Genomic DNA, 11,478 nt, shown 5'->3' with positions numbered 1-11,478 from the left:
TTTCGTCAGGATTCGAATCATTATCCTTTTCTGTAAGTCTACTATGTCATCCAATTCAGCAAGTCGGAAGTGCCCTTAAGTTTATACCCATTTATTAATGTTTTCCGAATCCAAATCCGTAATTTCGTTTCCTAGGCCCGCCCTTATTAATCTCTTTAACCGTGACAACTGAAGAGCAGAGCCAGTGAGGGAGGGCACCTCTGCTGCTACCGGCAGGATCTCCCGGAGGAGGCGAGAGACGAAATCAGGGGCTTCGATGGCTTCTCGATTGGCGTTACGGCCGGAAACCTTCCTCTGCGTCCCTCAACCGAGAAGGGGCCGGAATGCCAGATCATACAGGGCGCCGATGGCTTCCGCTAGGTTGGTTCCCTCTCCCCGCCTTCCTTTCTGCTTGGGTTCCGCGATCCCGTTTCTTGGTTTCCGGTTATCAAATTCGGCTCTACGTCTGCGAGTTGGGTGATTTCTGCTGTCACAATGAGTTTCTTAGTCGGCGATAATGCAGGAATTGTGCGGTAGGGCTAGTAAAGCTTCATTTTTTTTTTTATGTTTTAGATGCGTTCATCTTTACTGACTGTTCTAGCTGATCTTAACCCGATGCTGTAGGCGTTGTGGTGTAGAACCATTAAGATTCATGTTCTAAGGATTCTAGATGTGCTTATCTTTGTAGGGTGGATGCTCCAAAAAGGCCCTTTACCCCTCCTCGTGAGGTACATGTTCAAGTTACTCATTCCATGCCGCCCCAGAAAATCGAGATTTTCAAATCGTTGGAGAATTGGGCGGAGAACAATATATTGGTGCACCTGAAGCCCGTAGAGAAATCTTGGCAACCACAAGATTTTCTTCCGCAGCCTTCATCCGAGGGTTTCTACGAGGAGGTTAAAGAGCTGAGAGAGCGCTCTAAGGAGATTCCTGATGATTATTTTGTTTGCTTGATTGGAGATATGATTACGGAAGAAGCTCTTCCCACGTACCAAACAATGCTAAACACTCTCGATGGCGTTAGGGATGAAACCGGTGCAAGTCTTACTTCTTGGGCAATCTGGACCAGGGCTTGGACTGCTGAAGAAAACAGACATGGTGATCTTCTGAACAAATACTTATACTTGTCTGGAAGAGTGGACATGAAACAAATCGAGAAGACGATTCAATATCTCATTGGTTCGGGGATGGTAAACTCTCTCAGTATGCTGAAATTGCTTACTTGTTTACTTTTCATAGAGATGCATTCAATGTCTTAAAGAAGTCTTACCATTAGAACACTATCTCCCCTTGAATTTGACATGGCATGAGATTTTTACCTATGCAATTAGAGATCCATCATCTTTTTGGCTAAAGAAGCATGCCATGTATATGCAGACCTTTTAAGTGGTATATCTAGTTTACATGTACAAATCAATCCTTCAAGTGGTGGAAAGACCATGCCTTTCTTTCTTGTTTTTAGATTTTCTTGAAAACTTAATAACTTGTATTTGCACAAGACTTTTAAACTCTGTTGGAATTTTTTTGTTAACTTTTTCTTGTTGGAAGTTTGAGTCCTCGTTTGGTTATAAGTTTGCTTGTGATGTTGTTTGCAGGACCCCAGGACAGAGAACAACCCATATCTTGGTTTCATCTATACCTCATTCCAGGAGCGAGCTACCTTTATATCCCATGGAAACACTGCCAGACTTGCTAAACAGCATGGGGATCTCAAATTGGCACAGATATGTGGAATAATTGCATCTGACGAGAAGCGACATGAAACTGCATACACTAAGATAGTCGATAAACTGTTTGACATAGATGCAAATGGCACGATTCTTGCATTTACCGACATGATGAAAAAGAAGATCTCGATGCCTGCTCATCTGATGTACGATGGTCATGATGACAACCTTTTTGAGCAATTCTCAGCAGTTGCCCAGCGGCTTGGCATCTACACAGCCAAGGACTACGCGGACATACTGGAGTTCCTCGTTACAAGGTGGAAAGTAGGCGAATTGACAGACCTCTCTGACGAAGGAAACCAAGCCCAGGACTTCCTTTGCACTTTAGCTCCGAGGATCAGAAGGCTCGAGGAGCGAGCACAGGGAAAGGCCAAGAAAGCACCGACCACACCTTTCAGTTGGATTTACAACAGAGAAGTGCAGCTATGAAAAATCAGTAAGACCTTATCTTTTGATGTTTTCTTTTTACCTGTGAATAAGCTACTGGTTTAGCTCAATGAATGCATGTGGGTTTATGTATCTTCATGGTGAATTTTAATTTTGTTATATTTTCTGTTGATTCTAATTCATAAATCTTGCTTTGAGGTGGTTTTGTGGGATCTTTTTGTGGTGATTTAAACTCTGATTCATATTATGACTTGTTTTGTGAAAAAGTAATTAAGGAAAAACCATTCAATAAAGAATCATAATTCTCTTGAGAATTAATATTTTCAATTCATTTTTGAAATAAAACATCTATTCCAAATTCATTTTCTCTTCAGATGCATGATTTGAAATATTAGAAAGCACTTGTACACCATGTTTTTTTCATGGTCTCTGCTCTTGTCAACAATCCATTTACACAGTCTTTAGCACTTGCTATGAGTTCTCTCCTCTTGTTTTTTCAGGAGATGAACATGTTGTATGAGCTCATGGTGTGAAGTCGAAGAGAAACTATATCCATTAAGTTCATATCGATTATTCGTTCAGAGGTTTGTATGGATCAGTCCAGCACAAGTCTTTGTCTGCAGCCTGTTGCCATCTCTTATGAAATGTATGCATCTCATCGACACATCTCTTTATTACCTGCACAAAAAGAAAGAAACCAAGTGTTTGATTCTTGATACATACAGACCGACAAACACGACTAACTTGATGTAACAATGGTTGTCCTAGAGTATCGCAAGTTCTGATATTGTCATGACATTGGAACTTCGAGAGAATTTTGAAAAGGAATAAAGAAAAAATCGGTTGGAATCGAGATGATACCAAAATTTTGGGGGTACTTCTAGAAAGGGTATTAGGACTACAGTTCTACAAATGAAAATTGTGCTTGCTATGTGGCATCAACAAACAATAATTGATACGAATGAGTAAGCAAATTGCGATACATACAGCAGTTCTATTGCCTTCCTTTTGGGTTCCTTTAGAATCCTGCAAATCCAAAAAACTTAAAGAGTTAGATTGAGACCAAAGTTATAAGTTTCGATAAAAAGTAATCCACTTACTTTCCCTCCAAGTGTAGGAAGCCCCTTGTGCACAATGTACTCGCTATCCACTACACCGATCTTTTCGGCCTTATCACCCTATCAAAGACATCTAACTTGTTAGAACTCTGATATGGCACAAGGAAGAAACGAAAAGTTTGTATCAAATCTCCACGAACATCACTAGTATCCTCCAAAATTCGCCCCTATTTACTCAAGTGGCTCTCAAATTTACAACCAAAATTTTATATCTTCTAGTCATTGTACTGTAAACATTGGCTACAATTTTGAAATCTAACATGATACTTTGCAAACGCAGATTAAACTTTGGAGGTGTATCTTATCGAACGAAAACTCGGTGGACAGTCTATGGCACGTTTAGCACAAAGGACTAGAACGGTAAGTGTGTTACCTGAACACAGTAGCCAAACTTAAAATCTATGCCCCATGCATGAACCAAATCATTCTGTAAACAAATGCAACACACAAAGATAAGCTTCAGACATATCGTAAACTTTTACATTTACAGTTTTCGGGTATAAGATTTGAGGACACGATATACATACTTGAATCATAGGCCATACACATCTCCATGCAGCTCTTGTGAACACAGGAACCATAATTTCTGCAAACCTACAAAACCAAGACCAACTCACAACTCAGTTTGTGTTTCTGAAAAACACTAACAAGATCCAAGTCTATACTTCGAACAAGCAGCTCACCCTGCGCATGGAAATTGAGTAGCATTCTCGGTGCAATTCTGAGAGAGATCGAAAACACTCCTGCTCGATGAACAAACTTGATTTATCAGATTGGTTTTTCTGTCTATTTTTTCACTGTAATTTGGAAGCAAATTTAAGTTGACACCGAAAATGGGAACAACACATGCCTGTGCACTTCTCTTTCGCTCTGACGTTTTGTGAAGCTGTAGTGAAAAGAACTGTGGTCACCAAGTGCAGGCTGTGAAATTTCAAGGCCCTCCCTTTTAACAATTTCCAAGTATCTGTCATCATCAAAAAATTTTTGGAACCATCACGATTGCGTAAACCGAAACAAAGAACATTGCCAAAAGGTCCCGATAAGAGTTTGAAAAACCTCTTTAAGATGCAATTCTAAGAAGAGGGTTACTTGTAGGAGATACTGTATGTGTATGTGTATGTGTGTGTTGTTTTCTTCGTAAATTCGTAAACTTAAAGCTATTTATACCTTCTTTAGCCAATGGTGTGTGTGCATTTAGTATTTGAGTAAGGATAAACAAGACTAACCTTCTAGGATGAAAATGTTCGACTTCAATGTCTTCATCCCAGATAAAGATGTACTCGTACTCCGCCACTATATCCGGGTGTAAGAATCGTTTAGCAAACCACCTACATTAGATCAAGAAGATAACCTCTATTTCGAGCCCGAAATGTCTACATTCGAACATTTACCATTGTGCTTCAAACCCAAAAACAACAAAAGAAAAGAAAGTACCACTTTGTTTGATACATAGCTGAGACATGTAAGACTCTATTGCTCCATTCCAAGTCGTTCCATTCATCGACAACTCCATCGTAGTGTAAAAGCATCACAGTGAAATTGTTGCTGAGGAACTAAAGGGGAAAAAAAAAGCATAACAAAAACAAATGGAAAAAGGGGAGAAAAAAAAATCCAAGTGTGTTGTTTGTTTGTCTGTACCTTTTCAACAATTTCATTCACAATTTGTTTTTGTGGGATTCCAACCGCTAAAGCAAGCAAGCTTTTCAAAGAACTTTTGTTTTCCTAGAGAGATCAAACAATAGTTTATTTGCAAAATCCAAATTTAGTAGACTAGTTTTGCTATTTGTGATTGTTGTTATTCTTGCTAGTTTATAGAAGTTGCTTAATGTTCTTAGTTGTTCATTCATCCTTGGCAACTTGGAATAGGCCTCAACACATTGTATGAACACATAATTCACGCGGTTTTTTGCTTGTTCGAACTCTTCGTCTAAATGAACAAGATATATATATATAATACAAACTCACTTTTGTATGAACTTGACCTGTAAGTTTTCGCATCTCCAAGTCGGTTGTTAGGGTAACTATGCCTTTGGGCAAAGCTTCAACTCCTACACTTCTATTTTGATCCTAAAAGGCAAACATCAACAATACAAATATCCAAACCTTAGGAGCATTTTGGAAAGACTAGTAAGTAAATGTCACGAGGAACTTCGATAATCATAACTACTTCAAAACAAAAACAAAATACCATGCAAGGATCAATGGCACTCCGCGCCTCATCTGATCTGAATTGAATCCTCTACAAGTAAACAATCACATATATATAGCTCAATATATCGATGTGCATTAACTCATGGACAAATTGAAGTATAGAATACCTTTATATCATCAACTGAAATGATTGGAAGACTTCTAGTAAACAACGATACGAAGAGGAAGAGAGCGGCGGTGAAGAGGATGCAATGACATAACTTTCTCTTTAGGGACATGGCACTGGAAGAACCCTGAAGGAGTAACAAAGAACAAGAAATGAATCGAGCTTATAGGTTCGAAATGATTGTTTTGTGCCATTTCTCAACCATTGTAGAGTAACTTCTTTTCTTATTTTGGGGGGAAGAATAAGTGTCTTTCATGTAAACAAACAATAACTGAAAATATTTTAACATATGGAATTCGATCCTTCATCATGCTCTATTCGATATCATTACTCGTGAGCCGATAACAAGACACGACACGGCACGACACGATAACAAATTTAAATCCCCAAAAAGGGGGGAAATGACTTACAAAGTTGCATGGCTTCATCTTCTTGCGCACAGCAAAGAAACTGAAACAAACAGAACATGCAAAAAACTTCTTTGAGTTAGAAGATCAGCAAGAGAAGAAAAAAAAGGCAAAAAATATCAACCAAATAGGAAGATGAATGTTCAACCAGAGGACTGAAACTGATGGATTTTGATTAAAATAAGAATTCAAGATAAATAAACAGACAGTGATCCATGGCTAGATTTTCTCAAAGACTAGTTTTTTTAAATGATTCAAAAAAGGACTTTTTTAAATTAATTTGTTAATTTTCTCTAAATGAAATTAATTTATATGGTAATCAATTGGAACTTGCCTAGTGAGAAAATAATAGAAGATGGCTCAAGGTTTTCTTTAAATGAGCATGAGCTAATAATCACTGGTTGAAATAATATAAATATCAATTTCTCTGAGAAAAAAAAGGAAAATTGGGAAAATATTGAAGTTTCTGTCTCCACAAACATGTATTCATAGAATTATTATTTTTTATGAATTGTTTTTTTGGTAAGTTTGCATTCATATCAGAAAATTCAATTCACTTTGTTTTATTAATAGAATGCGTATAAATGCTGATATAATTAATGAATATTATATGTATTATATTGTATGTGCTTGAATATTATAAGAATTAAACTTTTAAGGAAGGTTTTGATGATTTCACGATTGTTTTTTAGTAAGTTGTGATGCAATTTTAGCTGATTAAATTATTTCTTAACAAATGAAATAATTCTTCTAAACGATCAAATATAGCATTAGTATTTAAAGATCTTGATTTTGAAAGAAAGGGGATTTACTAAAGGGCACATTCAACTTTCTAAACTATCTAAAAAGCGCATCTAACTCTTATATTTATCAAAAAGGACAAGCCTCAATTTTAGAGGAGAGACTTAGGGGTGCAAATCGAATTATGAAAAAATAAACAAAATTCGATTGAAATTCAACTTAGCAAATAGCTTGTGAATAAATTGAAATATTATAAATTCAAATTCAATTTGAAAAAATAATCAAACATGAATTCAAATTTGATAATTTTGGAATACAAATTAAATATTTTTAGAACCACACATGATCATTAAATGAGGAAAAAAATATACAATTTTACTACAAAATATTGTTCATGGAGCTATTAACTTAATGGCCCAAAAGCTTCTCAATTTCACACAAAAAGCACATCCAATGCCTTTTCTATAAATCAAATATAATACAACAGCTCGATTACAATTAATGCATTTCCTATTATCTCTAAATGCATATTTAATTGCTTCCATATCCAATGCAATGGCAGATAATATCAACTAAAAGAGAAAAAGAAAGAAACGATAAACCGCCAAAAATCAAAACCAAAATGAAAGAAACCCCCAATTGGAGATTGTTTTAATGAGGAAGGTAAACACGGTGGAAATTTCTCATGTTAAGTTTCCTCCTGCAAGTCGGGCATTTCTTCTGTGTCCGAATGGAGATCTTTGTGCAGGTCATACAGAAAATATGCCCACAAATAGTTGAAGCTGCATCGACCAACTCCTCCATGCAGATCAGGCAAGTGTAGGGCTTCACAATTACTTTTGCAGGCTCAGGCTTAGGTTTAGGCTCAGGGAGCATCAATCTCTTCCTCTGCAATGTTCAAGAAAGAAGTGTTTTGAGATTTGCATAGAACTCGATAGAGGGAAAAGATTCTCAAATAGTAAGGACATGAGCAGCTTGACGATGACGATGGAACAAGTTCCAGATTCCAGATTTAGAAAAGTGGGCTTTCAAGCACTACTAATCAGTTTCAAGAGCTTAATTGCATAACTGATTTTCCCATTAACCAAATTCTAGTCTTTTGTTTCAGTTTTGATAGTCTATGTCTATACATATGGACTGTCATCACTGCAGGAAGTTATCAACATCTTTCATGAATAGAGATGGAGATTTCAGGAGTGGAGTATCAACTAGTAAGAACACTTAACGATGAAACAGATGGTCGACTAGTGCAGTATCAGACTACAACATCTGTCGCAATGTCTTAGCATGACAAAAACGTCTTGTTTTCCGATTTTACACTAATTCATAGTTAGCATTGAGCTAAAGTTTCTTACCAACATCTGACAGAAGCCAGTACCGTATGTAAATTGGAGGATCACTAGTCAAATTAACCTATAAATTGCCTTGATTGTTCAGTCAGTTGAAGGAATATTAAATTTATTACCTATTTAAATATTCTTTTAGAAATATATATATATATATAAGATGTAAACAATACAATGAAAACAAGAGCTCTTATTATAGCAAAATCAAAGATCAAGGAGACTAACAATGGCATCTAGTAGAAGGAAAATAATCATTTACCTTTGCGTCATGTCCATCCTCTAAATCAATGTAAGGATCCCTGTCAATACTTGTCCTGCTATTAGAACTTCTAAATGGTCTCTTGCAAGCAAACAAGGATGAGCTTGCAACTTGTTCCCCTACAATGACTGAAAAATGGATGGACATCAGAAGAACCAAGAGAGAAAATGAATAAAGCCTGATGAGTTCTACGATACAGCATTTAAGAGAATATCAATCATCATCTTCGTGATTTAAGTCCATTCTTATAATGGAAGTTTGCAGATAAAGACTAGTGGCAAAAATGCCAGAAAACACCTTGAGAGAATGAACAATTGTAATTAATGCTACATTTTACAAGATTCTATAAACAAATTAACTGCTTATAGCACTAACGGCTCATAGTTCTCCATCATAGATAACAATGGCATACACTAACCTGATTTTCTCATATTTAACTCCAGATCATCATCTAATATCACTATCACTGGTCGGGTCCTTTTGGTACGACTCCTCCCCTAAAACAATACCAATTTAACTGATAAGAAAACAAGGACCGTGGTACAAAGACAAGGATAACAAATAGGTGAATTAATTAAATCAACCACAAAGAGAAATTTTTAAAATAATAAATCGAGCTGTAGGTCGCAACTATTTGGCATTGACAACCTCCAAAAGCAAGGAAGATGAGATTAAAATAATTGACAAGATTGGTATTAGAGAATTTAAGTTATATAATTTTCACAGAATATCGATAACTATGGTTTATTAGTATTAACTTAGATTTCAGTTACTAGTGGCATTTATGAGATATTTGCATATGTAGAAGGATATATATATGAAAACTATATTTTGTAATGACATATGCAATCATAATTTTTTGTGTGTAAACTATATTTTGTAAAGACTATATACAAAATTGCTTTTCAAACATAAGATTAACTCACTGGTCCATCTGAACATCCTCATACTATACCAACCTTTTGTGGGAGTGGTCGAGTGGGTATTTTCTTAATTGCTAACCAGTAAGGCATGGTTGATACTACCTATTCAATAGAATTTTTTTCTCTTACAACCAAAGGTTTACATAGTGATTATGAACTCAAAAACCAACCCATGTCTTCATTTGGAAGGCACAATCTTTGGCAAATCAATAACATCTTCAATCTCCCTGTGTCCTTGGGTAAATGTTGGGATTCAACACTAATTCACGTCCAACCCAGTAAAAACTTTGGTTCAGCGAGCCTTTGGGGGACTAGACGAGAGGATGATTTGGACTGGCAAGCAGAGAGGACACCTGTATGTAGGAAGTGGGGTAAAGTGCATCCAACCAGGTATAAACCTCGTGTTTCTACAAGGAGTCTGATGTTGAAGGGTCCAGGTGTGAACCCTCCAATGCTCAAATCAATTCAAGTACTAATAGGAGAGGTCGGACATGCCAAAAAGATTAGTAATATACCTCTCCAGTCTTGCATCCCCCATGCTTCCTCACCTTCTGTAGATCTGGGCTGGTAAGGTCAGAGTGTCCATTGAGTAAAAGGTCAGGCCATATTGAGATGTAAAGATGAAAATTTATTCGTCCTCATCTGACTGAGCATTGAAAGCAACACAGCAGGACACATTGATTGCAGAACATCACTTTGCTAGTAATGCTTTCTTCGTGGAGCATGCTTCCAGCTCGCAAATATCTTCAGCCTAGAGAAGCGCCCCCATCATCCTTTTGTAGCAATCTGAAGTGCCTAGTCAAGTGGATGGGATGAGGTCCTGTGGATCTTGTCGCTTAGGCAGGGTTTTGGGTCAGGTCAGCCAAAGTATTGTGGTTGCTTGGGTTCATGTCATCAGCCTATCTCAATCTATTTCATACTCGGTCCAACTGAATCCCACAACAGTAATAACTCCTACTCTTTTGTGCATGAATTCCACAAGTGTCTAGCTTAACTGATTCTTAGTTTATATTACTTAATCATTGTGGAAGTTATATTTCCATCAGTTAGGATTATTAATCTTTACAACATGTTGACATTTGTAAATAAAAAACGAAGCATAAAGCAATCAAAATTTATTTTAAATCAAACCAACAGTGCAAGGTGTCCTAGTGAACGTAATGGTTATGAGAGAGTCTTACACAATGGAATCTACTTTATGTAGGTAAGTGTGATAAGATTTATGTTTGATATACTAAGCTACAGTTTCATACAATCAAAGAACAACAGAATAGAGAAAATTATACCACAACCATGAGAAGTAAAGCTATCCCCAATTCATGCAAGACACGGATCCAGTAATAAACAAAGATATGAGAAGTAAAACAACTAGGACTTACCGTGGAAAACTCTGCTGAGGACGAAAGAGCAACAACTTCATCCTCTAATTCTTCTGCATCAATCAAAGGAATTGGTTGGGTGCAAGATCCTTGCTGTGATCCAGTAGTATGACAGGGGTTACAAACAGCGGAAGTCCCCTCTGAGGGATGGCTCTCTACTGGAAGAGAGTTGAGGTCCAGATGCATAACCATCTCGCCTCAAATTCTATCCCGCAAGTGCTTCTTCGTACCTCACCTGATCAATCAAAGTTGTTCACGCAATACATAAATATACTTGCAAACATATTCAGGAAAGGAATTTGCACGATCAGTACATTACTCAAGACCGATGTAGACACGGAACGATTTGTAGAACGATACAAGTACAAAAGCAGATATGATTTTTGGCCTCTTATTCTCGTAATCCCGATTCCGAACCAAGGGTGAAAGTAGATCTAGAAACCCTAGATAAACGGACGCCAAACGACGACGAAAAAATTGCAGACGATTCAAGAAAAAACCGAAAAGAATCAGATTACCCCAAAAAATCTAAAATAAAAAAAAAAAGATGGGGATGATCATTCATACCGGCGATCAGAGAAAACCTCGAAAGCTTTCACAAAGAATTCCTTCGATCGGAGGTTTAGGGTTTCGGAAGACGATAGATGAATCGGGGAAGAGAGAGGGGATTTTTTGTTTGTGATCGTCGTGGGGTGGAATGTGCTTCGACGACGTTTAAATAGCCGGCGGAGCAGTGGAGGCCGGTTTTCAGGTCAGCGCATCCATTTGCTTTCCGCCACGTGTAGAGTGAGATCAACGGTCCTCGTGTAGATGTCCGTGAGATCAACGGTCCTCCTTTGGCCCACGCATGCACAGCGATTTCTAAACAACTTCCTAGTCAAAATTGTAGAAGATA

At 37.3% G+C, this 11,478-nt stretch overlaps 3 protein-coding genes across 4 annotated transcripts; 1 reads left to right on the top strand and 2 right to left on the bottom strand.

Moving 5' to 3' along the window:
* Positions 1–256: 256 nt before the first annotated feature.
* Positions 257–2,135, top strand: LOC141813353 (stearoyl-[acyl-carrier-protein] 9-desaturase, chloroplastic-like). Of its 2 annotated transcripts, none has more exons than XM_074701305.1 (3): positions 257–360; positions 668–1,169; positions 1,575–2,135. In XM_074701305.1, exons 1-3 carry the CDS (start codon positions 257–259, stop codon positions 2,133–2,135), a joined length of 1,167 nt encoding a protein of 388 aa, XP_074557406.1. The 2 variants fall into 2 exon arrangements, with proteins under 2 accessions (XP_074557406.1, XP_074557405.1); XM_074701304.1 differs by having other exon boundaries at positions 650–1,169.
* Positions 2,136–2,663: 528 nt separating this feature from the next.
* LOC141813574 (uncharacterized) lies at positions 2,664–5,640 on the bottom strand. Its single transcript, XM_074701531.1, has 13 exons — positions 5,530–5,640; positions 5,400–5,450; positions 5,177–5,278; positions 4,850–4,933; positions 4,646–4,764; positions 4,438–4,539; positions 4,062–4,175; positions 3,895–3,954; positions 3,739–3,805; positions 3,585–3,638; positions 3,194–3,271; positions 3,081–3,119; positions 2,664–2,771 (listed from the first exon to the last, which is right to left on the bottom strand). The coding sequence occupies exons 1-13, from the start codon at positions 5,638–5,640 to the stop codon at positions 2,664–2,666; spliced, it is 1,089 nt and encodes a 362-aa protein (XP_074557632.1).
* A 1,387-nt stretch (positions 5,641–7,027) lies between these two features.
* LOC141813616 (uncharacterized) lies at positions 7,028–11,239 on the bottom strand. Its single transcript, XM_074701570.1, has 5 exons — positions 11,151–11,239; positions 10,584–10,818; positions 8,700–8,778; positions 8,282–8,409; positions 7,028–7,564 (listed from the first exon to the last, which is right to left on the bottom strand). The coding sequence occupies exons 2-5, from the start codon at positions 10,773–10,775 to the stop codon at positions 7,328–7,330; spliced, it is 636 nt and encodes a 211-aa protein (XP_074557671.1). The 5' UTR covers positions 10,776–10,818; positions 11,151–11,239; the 3' UTR covers positions 7,028–7,327.
* Between the last annotated feature and the right edge of the window lie 239 nt (positions 11,240–11,478).

Source organism: Curcuma longa, chromosome 20 (genome assembly GCF_044706935.1).
Source record: "Curcuma longa cultivar G26 ecotype Majalengka, Jawa Barat chromosome 20, ITB_CL_G26_1.1, whole genome shotgun sequence".
NCBI lineage: Eukaryota > Viridiplantae > Streptophyta > Magnoliopsida > Zingiberales > Zingiberaceae > Curcuma > Curcuma longa.
The sequence above is the reverse complement of the archived record's forward strand: the minus strand, read 5'-3'. Positions and strand labels throughout refer to the sequence as shown.